Source organism: Papio anubis, chromosome 1 (assembly GCF_008728515.1).
Source record: "Papio anubis isolate 15944 chromosome 1, Panubis1.0, whole genome shotgun sequence".
NCBI classification, from domain to species: Eukaryota; Metazoa; Chordata; class Mammalia; order Primates; family Cercopithecidae; genus Papio; species Papio anubis.
The window spans coordinates 47,378,046-47,398,506 of record NC_044976.1 but is presented as its reverse complement, the minus strand read 5'-3'; the positions used below and the strand labels follow the sequence as shown (position 1 = coordinate 47,398,506).

The 20,461-nt window shown below is 40.3% G+C and overlaps 1 protein-coding gene across 8 annotated transcripts in view; it reads left to right on the top strand.

Moving 5' to 3' along the window:
• AGBL4 (ATP/GTP binding protein like 4) overlaps window positions 1-20,461 on the top strand; it is a 1,449,848-nt gene that overhangs the window by 1,083,166 nt on the left and 346,221 nt on the right. For all 8 annotated transcript variants that reach the window (XM_017955920.3, XM_017956149.3, XM_017956028.3 and 5 more), the window contains one exon: window positions 18,458-18,497. In XM_017955920.3, the coding sequence (XP_017811409.1) occupies window positions 18,458-18,497 (40 nt within the window). The remainder of the gene's footprint in view (window positions 1-18,457; window positions 18,498-20,461) is intronic.

The following is a 20,461-nucleotide window of genomic DNA, read 5'->3' as shown; positions in this document are numbered from 1 at the left end:
CTAAAGTTTGGACTACATTAGTAGTTCTGTATAGAACAATAGAGTAAATATTTTAAACTTTGCAGGCCAAACAATCTCTGCCACAACTACTCACCTCTGCCTTTGTGGTACAAAAGTGGGCGTAGATGGTATATGAACGAATGAGCATGACTGTGTTCCAATAAATACTTATGGACATTGCAGTTGGAATTTCACATAATTTCCACGTCACAAAATATTATTTTCTTACCTGTTTTAAATCATTTAAAAATATATAAATCATATTTAGCTGTGAGCTAAACAAAACAGGAGCAGACCAGATTTAGCCAGTGTGCAGTTTGCCACCCCTGGACTAGATGATATCCAGGGGCCTTCTAGCACCCAGTCAAGTAAGTCTCAGAAAGCAGGGTCTTATTCTCACTTTCTTTTCCCCTGTTGCTTTTTTACCTTTTTTTTTTTTTTAATCTGCCTCTCTCTCTTTGTCATTCTCAGGTTCTCATTCTTGCTCTCTTTCTTTCTCTTTCTATCTTTCTCTTTCTCTCAATCAACCATCTCAGCATGAGGGGCTCTTTCTTCTTTCAACTGGTATAAGTACTGGAGCACTGGAGCCAGTGTTCTTTCTCTGTAGGGGGCCAGCTGCTGAATTCTTGCTTGCCTAAGTAATTATAAAGCTACTTAAGCAGAGACAAGGGGGATCCAATGTGGTGCTCTGCTTGCAGAGAAAAAATATTGACATATTTAGGGATATAATACGCAGATAAAGAAAAGCATGTCTTCTCTGCTCCATCTTTATCCACAGACATCTGTGTAAATGTATTTGTGAACACGATACAAATGCAATATTCAAGGAAGCAATGGACAATTGTCACCATCTTCCATCTGCCCACATATAGGAGCTGGCTTAGGGAAGAAAAGGTTTGACTCAGAGAAACTGTAATTCTTCATGAGAAGAGTGCAAATAATTCATAACATTTTGTGATCACCTACTGTGGGCTTATAACTATGAGAAGATTAGAAGTGCAATATAGCGGGGGGAGAAAAAAAAAGGTCCAGGCTCTCGAACCAGTGAGACTTGGGTTTGAATCCCTGGTCTGGTACTTTTTAGCTTATGCCACCTAAAAAAAAAATAATATATAACTGTAACTCTTAGAGCTTCAGTTTCCTCACCTGTGTAAGAATGGTAACACCTACAATTCAGGTTTGTAAAAAATACTTACAGATTTGAGCTAAGATACATAAAGTACCAATAACAGGTGCCTGAAAAACAATAGGCATTTATTCAATAGGGCCTGCTGAAAAGCTAGAGCCAGAAAAAGGCAGAGCCATGAGTCAAACCAAGATGTAATTGCAAAGGCCATACTTTATCTTTATAGAATGCTTGTAGAGTAGCAGGCTAGGAGCAGGAAGGCCCTCTGAGGGACTGTAGATGGGAAACAAAGGCTTAATCAACTATAAATAATGACTTCCTCTTTTTTTTTTTTTATAGACCCCTTTTTATTGTTTATCCCAGCAGTCATGCAAGGAATACTGGACAGGAATACCCAGCAACTCTAAGTAGCTACAAAAAAGAACAATTTAGAAAACCCTGACTTCTTAAGCCACCAGCTATTTACCGACTCTGTAGGCTATTTTGATTCTGCTCCTTTATTAATTTATTGGAGTGTATTATTGAGCATCTACTCTGTACTATGCACTATGATTCGATGGTGGGGCTACCCTGGTGAATGGGACACAGCTCTCACCTTCAAGGATCTCACAGTCCAGTGAGGAAATAAACAGACAATTATAGAATGATAGCAAAAGTACTATGATGGGGGAAATGCAAGCGTAGTAAAAAATGGCATCTAAACCAATCCACAGTAGGGGAGGAGGGTCAAAGAAAGCTTACAGATAGAAGTAACGTTGTATCACCTTATACTTTTGGCACCTCATAATTACTTCAGTCTATAAATGAGTAATCTTGTGTCACTAAAATTTGAAAAAGGAGTGGGAGGTAGCTATGCAAGGAAGGATGTAGCAGGCAAAGGGAACAACATGTAAGAAGACATGGAGTACCACAATGAGATATCACCTAACACCTGTTAGAATGGCTATTAGCACAAAGACAAAAGATAATGAGTGTTGGTGAGAATGTGGAGAAAAGGAAATCCTTGTACACTTGGTAGGAATGCAAGTTGGTATAGCCATTATAGAAAACAGTATGGAGGTTTCTCAAAAAATTAAAAATAGAACTGCCATATGACCCAGCAATTCCACTTCTGGGTGTATACCCAAAGAAAATTAAATCTGTATGTTGAAGAAAAATCTGAACTTTCATATTTATTGTAGCATTATTCACAATAGCCGAGATATGTAATCAACCTATGTATCCATCAGCAGATGAATGGATAAAAAAATGTGGTATATATACACAATGAAATGCTATTCAGTCTTTAAAAAGAAGGAACTCCTGTCATTTGTGACAGCATAGAGAAACCTGAAGGACATTACGCTAAGTGAAATAAGCCAGGCACAGAAATACAAGAACTATATGATCTCATTTATATGTGAAATCTAGAAAAGTTGAACTCATAGAAACAGAGAGTAGAAAAGTAGTTGCCAGAGGCTGGGGATGGGAGTTGGGGACAGGAACATGTTGGTCGTAGGGTACAAAGTTTCAGTTAGACAGGAGGAATAAGTTCTGGAGAACCTTTGTATAGCATGGTGACAAAATTTTACTTGAGAATTGCTTAGAGAATGTATCTTGAATGTTCTCACCACAAAAAATAATATAGGAGAGATATTATAATAACTAAGGTTATCATATCTGTCTCTCACATACTTTTTTTTTGTTGTAAGGGCATCCAAGATATATTCTTAATATATCTTAGGTAGTTCTTTATAGCCATGTGAGAATGGACTATCATACTACATATCATATAATTTAACAACATGGGTGTATTAAAACATATTATACACTGTAAATATATACAATTTTTATTTGTCAATTATACCTTAGTAAATTTGAGGGGAAAAAATTTAAATAAAAAGTAAATGAAATTTGTTTTAAAAGAAGGCATGGAGGAAATAAGAAAGCATTGTATATTGAGGAATAAATATCAGTCTGGCTAATCAGGAACTTAGACTCAGAGAGGAGTGGCAGCAAGCTTGGAGGCTGTACAGGCAGACAGGGGCAGCATGATCACATTAGGTAGTGTATCAGTCTGTTTTTACATGACTATAAAGACTGAGTAGTATATGACTACCTGAGACTATAAAGACTGGTAGTATATGCCCTCGCCCAAGGGCAACAAAGTTAGACTCTTGCCCAGGAATTCCAGGCTTAAGAGGCAAAATCTCAAACTCCTGAGCTCAAGCAATCCTCCCACCTCGGCCTCCCAAAGCGCTGGGATTACAGGCGTAAAGCACCGTGCCCAGCCAGGAGAACTCCTTTTGGAAAGGAGGCAAAACCAGTGTGGCTCTGTTTTCTCAAAGCCTCATGGGGGATCTTGCCTAGCTTTCTCTGAGGGTGAGAAGAGTATCTCTTTCTAAGTAGAGGAGGTCCTGGGACCCTTCTAACCTCTGCAGCATCTAGGAATTAAGGGATCCAGAAGAACCATTGGAAAGAGGCCCAAGTCTTGCACAGTGGCCCAATCAGTGCCTTTGATGAGCAAAGCTCGTCATGCCTTGTGAGAAGTGACATTATCGATTCTCAGGGAGGATAAAAAGTGGAAGGGAGGAGATCAGAGAATCTTTAAACTCTGGTGGGACTATATTAATGCTATCTAGATGTGTATTTCCAACTTTAGCTGGAATCCATCTTTGACTGGAAACTTTGAAAGGGGCCTTGTTATTTAGGGAAAACATTTCATTTGGTACCAATTCAGGCCTAAGTGGATATTCCCAGTGCCACTAAAGTTGGTGAACTGAGAACAAAAGAGGTGGTTATCCCCTGAGAGTTTAAAATGCAAACAGAGCCAAAATCTTAATCTTCAAGAGATACATGTGAGAAGTCAGTTTTCACTATGTGAACTATAATGAATGAACAAGATAATGAAAAACCAAACCCACTAAATCATCTTTTAAAAAAGGAATTAAAACAACAGTTCAATACCATATGATGCCTATTATAATCACAAAAAAAATTTAAGTTATAATCCCATATGCTGGCAAGGCTAAAGTAAAATCTTTTTCTCACACACTATTCATGGAAGTGTAAACTGGAGTGATCCTACCAGAAAGCAATGTGGCAATATGAACAAAGAGTAATAAAAAGGTACACACTTTTGGACCCAGGAATTTCACTCATGAGTATTCATCTTACCTATGTTACCCAAATGAAGGAAAAAAAACTATATTCAGGAAGATGTTTTTTGTGATGTCATTTATAATAACCAAATAATAACAGCCTAAATGTTTTATATTAAAACATAAGTAAACTATGCACTTTCCATAAAAGGAACATTATGAAGTATTTAAAATAACATTTACGGTGACTATATAACAGTATTGGAAAAATTCTTATGATATAAACTAAAAATAACAGAATACACCAAGTCACAACATCATATTAATGCCATGATTATATCTTTGCTTTTAATATGTAATTATTACCTATGCATCACAAACACAGATACTTAGACAAGGGCTAGAAAAAAGCATGGAAAAAAATGAGAATAACTGTTGGTCACTAATGATCATGGAAATGCAAATCAAAACCACAAGGCAGTATCACCTTACTCCTGCAAGAATGGCCATAATCAAAAAATAAAAAAATAATAGATGTTGGCATGAATGCAGTGAAAAGGGAGCACTTCTACCCTGCTAGTGGGAATGTAAACTAGTACAACCACTATGGAAAACAGTGTGGAGATTCCTTAAAGAAGTAAAAGTAGAACTACCATTTGAATCAGCAGTCCTGCTAGTGGGTATCTACCCAGAGGAAAATAAATCATTATACAAAAAAGATAATTGCACATGTATGTTTATAGCAGCACAATTCGCAATTGCAAAAATGTGGAACCAACCCAAATGCCCATCAATCAATGAGTGGATAAAGAAACTGGTATGTATATATGATGGAATACTACTCAGCCTTAAAAAGGAATGAATTAATGGCATTCGCAGTGACCTGGATAAGATTGGAGATGATTATTCTGAGTGAAGTAACTCAGGAATGAAAAGTCAAACGTTATATGTTCTCACTCATAAGTGGGAGCTAAGCTATAAGGATGCAAAAGGATAACAATGACACAATGGACTTTGGAGACTCAGGAGGAAAGGGTGGGAAGGGGATGAGGAATAAAAAACTACAAACAGGGTGCAGTGTATACTGCTCGGGTGATGGGTGCACCAAAATCTCACAAATCACCACCAAAGAGCTTACTCATGTAACCAAATACAAACCTGTTCCCCCAGTAACCTATGAAATTTTTTTTAAATGTAAAAAAAAGAAAATATTGAGATATTGAAATTTTATATGTATTTTTCATTTTTTATTTTGATATCATTGGTATAATTATTAAGTAATACCGTATACTATAGTTAAAGTATTTTTAAGGGCATGGGCTTCAGAATCAAAAGCTCAGTTTAATCTTAGCTCCATCACTTACTATCTGTATGACTTTGGGCAATTTAATTAACTTCTTTGAGCTTCAGTTTCCTTATCTCTAATATGGAGTTAAATACCTGCGTTATGGTACAGAAATGTGAGGATAAAATAAGTAAACATAAATAAAGCATTATTTGCATAGTAGATGTTAACTAAAGTTTTTTATATCTTTTTTCTCTTTTTTTTTTTTTTTGAGACGGAGTTTCACTCTTGTTGCCCAGGCTGGAGTGCGATGGCACGATCTCGGCTCACCGCAACCTCTGCCTCCCAGGTTCAAGCAATTCTCCTGCCTCAGCCTCCGTAGTAGCTGGGATTATAGGCATGTGCCACCACGCCTGGCTAGTTTTGTATTTTTAGTAGAGATGGGGTTTCTCCATGTTGGTCAGGCTGGTCTCGAACTCCCGACCTCAGGAGATCCACCCACCTCGGCCTCCCAAAGTGCTGGGATTACAGGCGTGAGCCACCGCGTCCGGCTAAAGTTTATTTATCTTAATGAACTTTTTAAGAACGCATTTGTCAATTTACAAATGTGTATATATATATATATGTATATCAAAAAATTGAAATAAATTAAAAATATTTTAGGAGACTTAGGCAAGGGAAAATAAAAGCAGTTCAATAAATGTGAATTTCCCTCACTTTTCCAATTCTTGTCTATACAAAGTGTAAGGGAATTTTAGAATATTCTGGCTGCATTGTTGAGAAATCAGAGATAAACAATGCTTGTTTTTCAAAACTTCTTTTTCAATAACAAGAAAGAAAAGAAAGAGACATCTTTTTCATTACATGCTACTTCTAAACACAGGCAAGCATGCTTGTGTGCACAACACACACACACACACACACACACAGAGACACACACACACTGACCCCTTTCAACAGATTTCAAGATGTGTCCCTGGAGATCCAAGAAAACAACATTTTTGTCTTTTTTTTTTTTTAAATAATGAACACATTGCTTTCTCCATGTAACAAAAGGTATCATTTTGCTTTTAATTATGGGTTGTTATTATGCATTGCTTTTATTTGGCAAAGATGTTTGTTTCAGGAAAATTAATTTAGACAGTTCCATTTTTCAAGCAACAATACCTTCTGCCCCAGGCTTACAAAGAACAATTAGATCTGGATTCTTTCCCCATAATCAAGCTGGCAATTTTTTGTAGAAAGTCTTGGTCAATCAGCATGGAATGGAGCTTCCATGAGAGCCAGTCAAATGCAGAAAATAGACTTTTATGGCCTGGCACTTTTACTTCCTGGAGTATATATAACTCTGATATCGTGAAGAAGCATTACTCCAGCTGGGCAGGAATACAGATTAATGTTGCATCACTTTCAGTGCCAGAGTTTTATTTTGAATGTCATGATATTTTTCACAGGAACTCCACAGTGTCGTGCAATTCAGCAAACATGACTGAGAGCCTGCTATGTGCCAAGTACAGTGGTAGGAGCTGGAGATACCGATCTGAATCACAGTGTCCTTGTTGGTAAAAGCTCACAGTCAGATGACTCAGACAGATCATTGTAATACGCAGTGATAACATCTGTGGCCAAGGGTAACACAAGGTGCTGAGTGAGCCTTGAGGAGGTACCTGAACAGAGGGAGCTTCCAGAGGGTGATGATGTATGAGCGAAGTCATATATAAAGAAAGACAGGAGGAAAGGCTTTCCAAACAAGGGGTCTTGGAATTAAAAATTAAAGTCTTATCAGACTATACCATTTACCAAGAGGTTATGTGTCAAGCACTTAGCTAACTGCTCTACTCATAGGTGAGTTTTGTTAAACCCATTTCAAAGTATTTAACTGACTTGTCCATGGTCACTTAGATAGTGTGTGGCAGAGGTAGGTTCAGAGAAGGTAAATTGTTGATTCCTACACCAAGTTGGTGGCAAAGCTGGGGCCAGAACACACAGCTCCTGGCTTCCAAGTGTTCCTGATCCATTTCATTCAGTCTATACCACAGTTCTATGTGGAGTTGCTGTGAGCTACTTGTACAATTGCTGAATCTGAAGGAGAATGGGAACCAAAAAACATGTTATTGAAAACTTACCTGAGTGTGATAGGATCTTTTTAAAAGTCACAGCTGCCAAACTCTTCCACCCAACTAGAGACTGACCTTGATACTCTCAAAAACTCTGAAGGTTTCATGCTTTAATGTTTTATCTTTAAAAAGAGAATTTTATATTGTATCCTATTACTATAGTAATATTTCTTGTAATATGAAACTTCCGAATAAAGTTATATTCCAGTTTGTATTCCATTTAATCCCCATTTTAGAGATGCGAAAATGAGAGAGAGATGAAGTCATTTGTTCAAGGGCTCCAGTGCTGGTGAATGTGTAAGCTAGGACTTGTCCGATTGTCTGTTTTTTGCTCTGATCTATGGACCAGAGCCGGGGCATTTTATTCTGGCACAATTGCTCTCTCTGCTACCATATTTCACCTATCTCTGTGCTTCTAATCCTTATTCAAACAACACGGGGCAGTTCAGTCGCTGGTATTTCACTACATGAACTGGGGCAAGTCCTACCTCCCTATAGGCCTGAGCATACCCTTCCTAAGGACACTAAGGACATGAATTGTGAGTCATGACTTTGTACCTAGTATCATCTAATTTTGCCTATCCTTATTTTTTTTCTCCATGTCTTTAATTGCATTATTTTTATTTTGTTGCATTTCTTTTGTTGTAAGATCTTCAAATTCTTTTTTTGGAATTAGTAGGTTATAAATAATCAAATATGTAAAGAAACAACAGAATGTGGTGTTTCAGAGAGATTTCCTGATAGTCTTAAGACTATGTCAAGCATAACAGACCCATTCTTGGAGACAGAACGTAGCTAGGGCCTCATCGCCAACCTAGGTTTCTTTCCTTTTACTGTATCTACATTAATTACCATGTCTAAAAGGAGGCACTGTTGGTAAATCTTCAGTTAAAACAGCTTGAATCAAATAACATGACTTTGGAATTCAGAACTAATTACTAACTAAATGGTTCCCCTTCCTCTACTTCCCACCTCACTACCTTGCTTTCTTTGACAAGTTTTTCTGGGCATTTGTTCTTTTCTAGGCACTGGGTTATAGACATAAATCCTCTTTGTCTACCCTATTGAAGGAGAGAAATAAGTAAACAGTATAGAACAATATGGCAGATGACTTTGAGCAGATCCCTTTCCTTCTGTGGCCCCAGTTTACTTTTCTTTAAAATAGTTGGGCTAGTGGATCTCTAAAGACCCTTGCTGTGACATCCCAGCAGTGTGTGATGCATGCTGCATCTTAACTTCCTTAATAATGAAGAGTAATCATAGCACTGAAGTATCATTTGAAGTCCTAGAAGTCATATCTTAATTCTAAAGTTTGATTCCACAAAAAGAAATGTGACTTATTCAAAACATAAAAATAATTTATAGTCATGAAACTTGCTCTGGCAATAAGCTAAAACATCACATCTGCAACAAACTTCTCGAGGCCCTATCAGGGAACATGTATTAAAAACTATCGATTTATGAAAAATATTCAGTTCCTCATGTTGGAAGAGAAGGCAGAGGGTGGCGCATGAAGAGAGAAGAGGTAGACCAATATGTAAGCACCTAACTGTAACATGAGACATGTTCGGTAATCACTGCCTAGATGCTGTGGGGCCCATGGATGCAATGGGTGGGCATTTGTCAGCTTTGAGCACAACCTACTCTCACTTGAAATACTAGTCTGTTCTTGCAGGTCCCCACATGACCTTGTAAGGCTAAAGCAGAGAATTACTGCCCTAGCGTGTAATCTTCTAATCTTCTGACTCATGACTGAACAGCCTTCCTCTCGCTGTCTCTTGATGCCTAGGTCTTTCCTCCAGAGCAGAGGAAAGTGAAGTTCTCTAGCGCAACCCCCATCTGACGGTGTAAGGTTTTAGGGTGCGGCATGTTTTATTTTTCTCCAGCAAGAGTAAGGGTTTCAGCTGTTTATCCAGTCCTCTTTAGGAATTTGATCGAGGTTTCTGTATTCACTTGCCTAACACATATCTAGACAGAGCCCACACTGCTAGGAGACTTAAACACTGTCCTTTTGCCATGGAGCTTAGAGTGTAATGAGAATAGCATTAATCAAATATAAACACAAGTTAATAGAGAATTTGAAATTGTGAACACTATGGAGGAAAAGTACAAAAGATCACACTTGAGTTGTAGCTTCTTTCACTCCCTTGTGCAGAGGCTGCTCCAGGTGTGTGGTGTCACCCACGGCAGTTCTTGCTGCTTTTCTGCCTATAAACCTGCGAATAAGCCAAGATTTTTCCCTCATCCCTCACAACTAACTGCTGTCACGACTAATGGAGCATAGGCTTCAGGGGCAATCAGTATGGGTTTGAGTATGGGTTTTTCCACTTAGCAGCTGTGACCTTGAGCAAGTTTCTTCATTTGTAAAAAAGGGCAACAATACCTGCTTCAAACGGCTGTTGTGAGGATTGGCACATACAAAGTGCTCAGCAAATGGCAGCTGCTTCAGCCACGGCAGCTATTAATTCTACTTGCAAATTGTCTTTGCAGTTGTATATGCTCCTCTCTATTTCCACTTGCCCTGCTTTTGTGCAGGCCGCCAGAGGCTGAACTACGATGCTCCTTTAAGTTGCCCTGGGGATGAAAGACATTTGCACGCCTGAATTTTCCAATAAAAGAAAGTTACAGGAGCAGAAACTACACTGGAAAATATATTGAAGCAATCCCACATGTGCAGCCCAGGTTTTGTTTGCTACCCCACTCTGCTTCCCACTGGGTTATAACCCCTAGTTGTGGGATTTTATTTCAGCCTTGAGTGATATCCACTCTTGTCCACTCTCTCTCTGAGTAAAACGCTAAAGCATTTTTTATTATTCTGATGAGGGTAGGTCCTGGAAAGGGAGGGTGAGCCTCGGCCACTGTTCATGTTTCCCTTGAAGGCAGTGAGGTTGAAAGGTGATCAGGTTTGGCATCCAGATATCAGTCAGTGGACCAAGGTAAAGCTTGAGCGATACTTTGAACCCCTGTCAGAATACCTTTTCCCATATTTTTCTTGGGAGCACTTACCACAGTTAAAATAAATTCATATTGTATGATTATTTGCTTAACATATCTGTCTTCTATCTGTCTAGCTAGCTCTTTGAAGGCAGGGGCTGTGTCTTTCTCACTCTATCCCCGGCAAGATGCCTGGTACATACATAGCAAAAGCTTCATTGGTATTTGTTGAATGAACAAATAAATAGATGGAGAGTCATGGAGTGGAGGCAAGGTGTTATCTGGGAAAGCCATGTTGCCCATCAGTTGTTCAGCAAAAGGAGAGGTAGAAAGAAGATCTTGTCAAGGGCAGGAGCCAAGGTTGGAAGCAGGTAAGGTGCACAGAATGGTCATGCATCTGGAAGGCTTGAGGGTGGGCATGAGCTCAGGGCCTTGAGATACTGTTTCCCAAATTTCGATGATCCCTGCTTTCTTTCCTCACAGAAGCAACAGGCCCCTCCCCACTCCTTCCTCCAGCCAGATGAGAATCAGTCTGCTACATATCACACTGACTGACATAATTACAGGCCCCACTTTATTGTCTGAAACTTGGTTCTGAAAATAATAGGTATTTTTGGTTTGTTTTCCAAGTATGTAATATTTGGATGTAAATATTATAATGTACAAACTGTTTTTTCAAATAACACATACAACTCGTGGAGATTTTTGGCACCCTCCTTGAATGTCAAACTAAGAAATCTAGTCTTTCCCAAAAATGCAACGGGAATCATTAAATTTTTCAAAGAAAAGAGCAAATTTAATTTTAGAATGATCAGTCCTATAGCCAGTGAAGAGGCTAGATTGGAGTAAGAGAGATTAGAAGCAGTGAGTTTGAAGAGAGGCCTGTCCCACATAAAATATATCCAGGAAGCAGGCTACGCTTGGGGATAGGGCAGGGAGAGGGCATGGGATCCCTAGATGCCTAGAAAGTTACTATGACTCGGGGAGAATGAACTGAGCAGAGAAAGGAGGGGTTACAGGAAAGGAAAGGGCTTGAGCCCTGAAGCCAAATGTGTGCCTATGTCCCTGTGGCCCCTGTTTCTGGAGAGTGTTGATCTCCACGTCCTCCCCCGATGGCTGGCTTCTGGGGCGACAGGAGAATGCCTGGGGATTACTGGTGCTCTTATTTAAATCATCTCCAGTCTATGCCGTGAAAGACTGACTTTTCTCCAAATAGCTATCTTGCACAAAACACAGAAAGCAAAACAGAACACATAATCAGTGACTATTCTCTTCTACCACGCAGAACCCCACACATCAAACCAGCCACTGAGCTCCCGGAACAACACGTCCCTTCTCATTCTGGGAGGTAATTGCAATGCAGTCGTGACCAAAACGAAAAGTCCATTTTTAACCATAGACTCGTAACTACCCATCAAGATGAAGAAGACCAAATTCTCTGTGGCCCAATTCCTGGGTCCTCAAGACAGAAACAGAGTTTTCACAAAAATTATGGGGGCAGTGCGTGAGTGTTGTATGGGTATGTTGATGTGTGCCTATTAGAAGACAAGGGCTAAAACTAAAGACCTCTTTTGGTGACCAATTCAGTGGGACCCTGTTTAGTTGTCATCCTGGGAGCAAGTAATCACCAAATCTGAATTGAGCACTATCTGTTGGTCAGGTGCTAGGGTAGTCCTTGAGAGGAGAGAAATAAACAGGGCATAGCCCCTGCCTTCCGGAAACTCACACAACCACTAGAGACGATGGAGGAGTGAGGCGGTCTCGGAAATACAATGTGATGGTGCTCTGATGAGGAAGGACAGGGGAAGGACCTGATCTAGCACAGCCTTGGCAAGTTAAGCAATGCTTTACAGCAGAGGTGGCATGAGTTAAGAGCCAAATAACAAGCAGGAAGTAGTTAGACAATTCCTCACTAGTTTGGGTATGGGATTGTTGTTCCAATTAGGGGCAATAGCATATGCAAAGGCAAATGACGAAAGCACAGCAAATCTGGCAGCCAGAAGTGGTTGATCATAGCTGGAGCTCAGAGTCTGGGAGGACAAGAAATGGAAGGCAGAAGCCAGGTTATACAAGTCTTTCAATAGCCACCTAAGGCGAAGACTTTGTCTTATAGGACTCCTGATGAGTTTTAAGACGTGCATTCTAGAAAGCTCACTCCAGCTGCAGTGTGGAGGATGACCTGGAGGAGAGAAGACGAGAGCTGGGAGATCTTTAAGAGTCTTAAAGGGCTAGGTACCAGATAGTGAGAAGCCCAAAGGCTCAGCCTGAGGTGACACAGAGCTGTAGCCAGCACTCAGAAATCCTAGTATTCAACCAGTGCATTCCCCCGTTCTGCCTCTTGCTCCCCAGTTTAGAGTGATTCTTCCTTTTTCTCTTTGCTTCTCCTTCCTGTTAGTCCCCTGGAGGTTGGTGTACACTCTCTTTTTATGGCTGAGTACCTCATTGCCAGCTAGCTTAAGTAACTTGCCTAGGATAACAGAGCTCAGAGGTTATAGAATCAGAATTCACCTTTGTCTGTCTGATTTTGAATCGAGCACTCTTCAGAATGCTTTGTGTTTTGTTGTTGTTGTTGTTGTTGTTTTTGCTTTTTGTTTTTTGTTTTTTAATGCTCTCTGTAACTGCAGTCATAGGGGCTTCAGATATGAAAAAATAAGAGTATCTTCTAAGTTGAATATTGCCTGAAGAGTCTCCCAGATTCAGAAGCCTTTATCTATATTGGTAGGCTGCAGTAGCTGGGCTTTTCAAACTGGCTCCTTGTGACAAAATAAGCAAGTGTTTATCCTATTGGTATCTTGTTGATTAATGCTACCTTCCCTGAAAAGAAAAAGATTACAAACAAAATCACAGCTGTAAGATCAAATGTATTAGCTATGACCATAAATATATGTGATTTACACTCTCCTACTTCAAAATAAAGATGCAGCCTGGGATGAAAAATTATATGAACATAATGTTGCACAAGATTAGAATTGTACTTCATTTATTATATATAAACACAATATCATTAAATGTATATACATAGTGAGAAAGATGATAAGAAAATACACCAAAATATTAACTATGATTCTCTTTCAGTGGTAGGATTTCATTACTTTTCACTTTTACTCTGAATTTTCTGGAAATATTCCCAGTTCTTGCTTGCAGTTGACTCAAAGTAATTTTTCTACTTTTACTCTGAATTTTCTGGAAATTTGGAAAATGACAAAAATCAGCATGTGTGATTTTCATAATTATGAAAATTGTAAAGATAGGTTCTTAAATTAGGACAACTATAATTTTCAGAAGAATAATTGAATCCAGAAAAGGTCCAAAGTTCTTGGGTAAGGTATCTAATTAGCCCAGCTTTTAGGACTTCCACCTTTGAAGAAGTCCACTGTGACTAGAGGTGGGGTGACATGGTACTAATGTAACAGCATTCACTCGATGCATGGGGGAATAATGGATAACTCCTGGAGCAAGGGTGCTGGTGGACAATTCCTTAAGCATCCACTACAGATACTCTGGCAATCCCTGGATACCCAATTTAGAGGTTACTCCTGTTGACCTTAGAATCCCCACCCTGCATTGTCCTTATGAGGTCATACTCAGCATTCACCACACAATGGTTAAGCAAAGAAATTTTTGAATTTCTGAATGTCCATGGGGTACCATGTTTATGAGGGAAGGCTGGATGCAGGAGTCATACACAGCCAGGAGTCCATATATCTACTCCTGATTGACCCAACACTGGCATACCCACATTCCTTCAGCAGTCCGTAGAATCCCACACAGGCACACTTGGATACATTCCCCTCCATCCAAATGTGGAATTCTTTTGTCTGAGATGAATGTCCTCACTCTGACCCCAAACACACACACACATACAAACACACACACACAACCACTACTACACATGTGAAGGCTCTGCCTTCCTTAGACTGTAGCTTTTGGTCAGCAAGTGGTTCAAGAGTCATCAGGCCCTGCCTGCCTGTTAAATTTGCCACCGACCTTACTGGCTTCATTTCCTCCCTATCCTACCATCCATATTAAAGTCTCTTATCTCTCTCAGTTGGCAACCAATTATAATAATTTGGTAATTCTTTATGTCCAACGTACCCCTGTCTGTATATAACTGATTGTGCATTATTGGTGAAATTCTATAAACCATGTGCTCTATTTTTACAAATGCCACACAGTTTTCACTGGCAATCTCAAATGATTGTGCCTGCTAGACTAGTAAGGAAAATTTTCACTGTCATTTCAGTCCTTTTATTTTTGAATGACTTTGAGGGAATTATTTAAACATTCCAGTTTCTTAGCTAAAAATTGTTGCAGAGTCATTCTGGAACATGCACTTTTGTTTTCGTTTGCATATAGAACATGCAGGTTTTGCAATTCTATTTTAAGAGCTAGAGGTTAAAACAGCCTACGCATATCTGCTTGTGCCACTAGGTGGTGCACACATATGTCAGTGATCTGTAGGTTAAAGGGGCTTATCACCAGGTTAGTGTTAATTTATCACCACAGAGGTGGTACCAACAGTAGGAGCTGTAGGCGTCCGGAAACAGAGTAATCCTCCAGGCAAGAGTAAAGAAAGGAAACCCTCCCAGAGGAGATGGATTGACAGTATTCCTGGCTACAGAAATGGCAGGAGCAAAATCTTAAAGGCAAGAGACCCCAAAGATGTAGCAGGGGAAAAAGTCTTGGAAAAGAAAGAGCATGTTTACTCTCCATGCTGATTAATTCCTAATCAACCGGGTTACTGCAGAGGAGTAACAGCATAGATGAAACATTTATTTGAGCTAGATGACATCAAACATTCCTTCCAGACCTTTGTTCAGGGAACTAGGGGTACACAGGTGAAATGACACAGCACTGTCCTCAAGTAGGATCAGTGAGAAAGACAAACAATGAAGACGGTACATGATACTTTCTCCTGGTGAGAAAGACAGTACATGGAGGAGGATGCTAGATGCTTTGCAAGATGCATTGGAAGAACAAAGCGTGAGATTCTGCTCTGGGGAAGGGAGATAAGGTGGTTAGGTTTGGGAGGTGGTGTTCAAAGAAGACTTCATGGAAGTCTTGAGAAGTGAAGAGATCTTCAGGAAGATTTCAAGATGGTAGACAAATGATAGCATAAGCAAAGGCATGGAGGTTTGAAAGGATAATGTCTGTGGATTTGGGGACTAGTTCAGTTGAGTTCAGCAAATACTTACTGAGGGGTACTCTGTGACATGTACTGATTTTACTAAGATTAATAATGGATGTTGTAGGCCCTTAAGATGCTCCTCATCTAGTGAGGAAGACTGATACACGCATAGAAAATTGCAATGTGAGAGGATAGTTGAAAATGTGGTTCCCTTTTAAATTCTAACTATGTCCTTTGAGTCCCCAGTGTGCTGGCTACAGGTTCTCAGGGAGTTGTACACCAGAAGAGGGAGCCTGTAAGCCCACTACCTGGTTGCATTTGGCTCCCTGTCACTGATGGCATTTCAGTCTCACTTGCTCATTTTAGAGTTGCAAAGTTGGAAGCCAGAGACGGAAAGCCAGGACACAAGCCCAGGCCTGTCTGACTCTGTCAGGTTTTCTCCCCCTTTTTCTTTAAAGAATCCTAGGCATAGAGTTGCCATTTAGCAATACTTCTTAACTAGAAAAAAATACATTTCAGACAAATAGGCCATCTTCACCAACTGTGACCATCACAAAGTCAAGTGTATGTAAAAAGGACACGATGGATTCTTCCCTTATTTATGAAGAAAGTGCCAAGCCATATAGGTTGACCTTGGCAAAGGCAGCTTAAGCCAGACGTCCCACTGGCCTGGTTTCGTGTTAGAGAAGGAAGAAGGTCTGGCTCCAGCGTTCCTTCTAGCCCGCATGCATGCGTGGGTGTTTCATATCAGTGCTAGGATATGCTCTTACTGTGTAGATTAGTGACATCTTAGAGTTGCATTGTTTGCTTGAAAATGTCAACTGGAATGAGTTATAAGTTGGTAGGAAGACAGGTCTGTGTGACTGAGAAGGCACCGGAGGGATCTGGAGCTCCTTTTACGTACATGAGAAGTCACTGAAGCAAGGGATAGAGAAATCTTACAGAGATTTTGACTGAAACAGATCAAAGTTAGTGAAGAAGGAGGGTGACTCTGAGGAGAGGGAGATTTGAGACCAGGTCTTATGAGTAAAGAACAAAGGACCTGGTAATATTTAGACTGGAGAGAAGACAGTACAGATCTTCTTCAGCTCTCCAAACTATTGTCATGGACTGAAGTAGCTAGAAACAGTGATTGTGTCATCAGGAAGCAGCTTTTAACCTTGCTCAAAGTAGAGCTATCTAACCAAAAAAAAAAAAGTGGTCGGTTCTCTTCCAAGAAAGAAGATGAAACAGAAGCAGTTCATACCTGGTGGAGACATTGAGGAGGGAGTCCCTGACCTCGTGGCAGGTCAAATCTCTGAGCTTTAAATAAGTAAAATTCATGAAAAAGTAAGAGGCATCTTATATAAACCAAGGACCAGATGTTCTGTAATAACAACATCAGTACTACATAGATCTTTTTATTGAGAACCTTCTAAGTGCCAGGCATCATGCTAGATGATTTGTATGCATTGCCGTATTTTGAACTTTAGAGCCAGAATCAGAACTGACTAAATTTTAATCCTGACCCTGCCATTTAGTGAAGATGTCTTGGACAGACAGTTTCTCCCCTCTAAATATCATGTCCTCTCCTGTACAAGTGCCAAGAGTATGAAAAAAAAAAATTGATACATCAAAGTACTTAGTACTGTGCCTGATCTACAGTTAGTACTTTAAAAATGTTTCTGCCTTCCCCTTTCTGCTTAAGCAGAATTTCAGGAAGCCATTCTTGGATAGAGGCAAGATAAAGAGGGAAATGCAGGGGAGGTAAAATATGGCAAGGCCTCTGCTGCACAAAATACTGGATGATTGAAATCTCCTGCAATTTGTAACCTAGAGCAATGACTCTCAAAATGGAATTTGTTGGGACCCCTTTTAAGAAAACAGAAACAGAGATTTCCAGTATTATTTACAAAAAATCAAGTGTAGGAAAGAGAAAGAGGTCAGCAGGAGGACCGGGACTAAAGGAACGCTGACTCAAGTCTTTGAGAGGGCTGCTCACCACTTTGCCAGCTGCAGCCTCCTGTACCCACTTCTCTACCCTCAAGTTTTCATGGCATCCAGTCTAGGACAGTAGCTGTGCTGTGATACGGAACGGGCCTTTTGAGATATTGATCACCTCAGCCCTTGGGGTAACCAAGGCCAGTTGCTTCCAAACATAAGCTGCCTCATCTCTATAGCCTAGTGTGCTAGACAAATATTATTCTGGGTGAATATTGTGTGGTAAGAGAAAGGATAAGGATTCAGTTAGAAAAGGAATGGTTGGTCATCGCTAATTGAAATTGTTATGCTATTATGAGCAGACTTAAGAATGAAACCAATCCAGAAATATCTTGGTTAAATAGAAGTATCTAGAGAGTGGCAGTACCACAGGCACTCAAGGCGGAGAGCATTGCCAATATATCAGACACTCAACCAGTGCAGCCGGTATGAGAAAAGGGAAATCTAAAGCTATCTGGTACAGAAGAATGAGCCCATAACTGGGAAACTGGAAAGGGACCTTCTCTGTGGTTCTAGGTGAGCCACATTCTGCTCAGGGCCTCATTTGCCATAAGTATGGTATGATTTGACTGAGAGACCTCTAAGCTCTAACCACCTGTGCTTTCAAAGACAAACAAAAAGCCCATTCATCCCCCTTTGTCTCTAGGGTACAAACCCTCTCTGCAGAATTGGAAGTGAGTACCACATTCAGTATGATTTACCCTGCAGTATGTCCAAACATCCTCTTTGCATGTCTGCCCTGACCTGCTAAGCACAATTTTGGCTCTGGCTCAAATCAGTGCCCTCACAGTGTGTTTTCTTTTGCAGCAACAACGACAGCTTGACCTCCTGACGATAACCAGCCCTGGTGAGTAGGTGTGGCCCTTCTGCCTTGGCTTTTCCCTTATTTCCTGAATGATGCCTTGTTGCCTATCCAAATGCAATTCCTGCCCTTCTTTTTTGACTTCCTGAATGAACAGCAGAACTCTTGTGCCATGAACAATTCTTCTCCTCCCCACCCTCTGCTCCACATGCAGTTGATTTTTCTCCCTGCCAGCTCTGTGTTGCCTCCTCTTCACTATGGATGGCAGGGCTGATACTCTGGATGTTGCTGCATATTCTAGGGTGATGTTCTCTCCAAATCACTCACTGGTCTCAGGTGTCAAGGAAGTGTCCTGGTCTGAGAAATAAGTTTTAGAATCATGTGGAATGGAGAATCTGCTTGGAAGGTGCCATGAAATGAAGGGAGGATGGCTCATAAGATTGGGCCAGTCTGGAAAAGTGAGCAGGTTTGGTTGGCTGTGTAGAGAGTCAAGATGACTTTTGTCTCTCACTTTTAAGGGAAGGTCAGGTCCCCCCAAAAAACTGTGACCATGACCATGGAATTAAAAGGTCTTTTTTCCCCTCTATAGCTGACATCTGGCCTAGGAGAGGCTGAGCAATTTCGTTCTTTCAGAGAGGTATTTTACTCTGGTTTGGAAACTTAAGGCAAAATTGGACAAAAAGAGATACTGTTCTCTCTTATGGTCATGGGGATGATGGTGCCAGCAGGGTTAGTGAGCATTTGAGGGTTGATGTGGTGGTTATCTTCATCCATGGGTGATATTCAAAATATTTAAAAGCCATCTGCTATGCTAGGCATTAACACTTTGGTTACTGGACTGTGGAGAGATGGGGTCCCGGAGGAGGAGCTACTGTGGCACTGTGGTCATACGGCAGGTTTGTGGGTCTCAGGAGATGACTAATTACTAATAAATGTGGATATGTTTCAATATGTTAGTAACCAGCACGGCTGAACTACGTCAGCCCTTCCTTCCACTAAGCCTACCATACTGTATCCATGGGCCAGTGCCTCACTTTCAAAGCGACTGAGATATTGCCCTCTGCAGTCACTATCCTAGCAATTATCTTGTCTACATAAGTAGGGTATAGAAAAGTGACTGCACCTTACAGGTGCAGTCACTAGTTTGGGTGACCTTACTATAGTTCTATACCTGATAGAACTCTTTGAGCTTGAGACTTCAGAAGAAAAAAGATAGAACTAGTTCGAAAAAAGTTTACTCTACTCCATAGAATGATCTACATTTAACATATATATGATTAACATATATAGAAATTCCAAATCATGGGCTGACATGACTAGAGTGCCTCACTTGTATGACCTACCAATTCCTCCTAAGGTGGTGGTGAGAGATTATCTACGTCCAATACAGTTTAATTGCTTTTAATTGTGTCCTGTTCTACTCCACAATACACTGTCTATATTGCCTGCTTCCACATCTCAGTTTCATCGGGTCACACCCTGATATGATACCTAAGTGTGAATTGGAGAGAGTTGTTGATCCGTCTTCAGTTGCTTCAGAGGGAAATCTTCAGGCTATGTTAAGTGCATTTCTTTTGTACAACCTCTTTCTGCTCCAAATTACTACTTCACAAATTCAAGCAAAGTAGTTGTGACTCTTTAGTACACTCCGTTTAGACAGCTTTGGGACTGGAAAAAAAAAATCAGTACTGCTAGAGTTTTGAGTGGTTCATTATTATCCCTCCTCTTAGAGGAGAAAAGAATACATTCTGGGCCAGGGCATCCCAAAAGACATGTTGTGGCACACTGGTGTATTGCAGATGGGCTATACTTGTGTGATATTGTAAGATATCAATTCACTCAGCTCTCAGGGACACAGGTAGGACCTAGGGCAACTGAAGCCCCCTAGGTGGTAGCTTCCACTCAGATGTGTCAGACAAATATTATCCGTGTGTGCCATGACTTGGAAAGTTTAGGAAGCACCATTGGATCATGCTATTATCTGGATGACTCCATTCCATTTCAAAAGG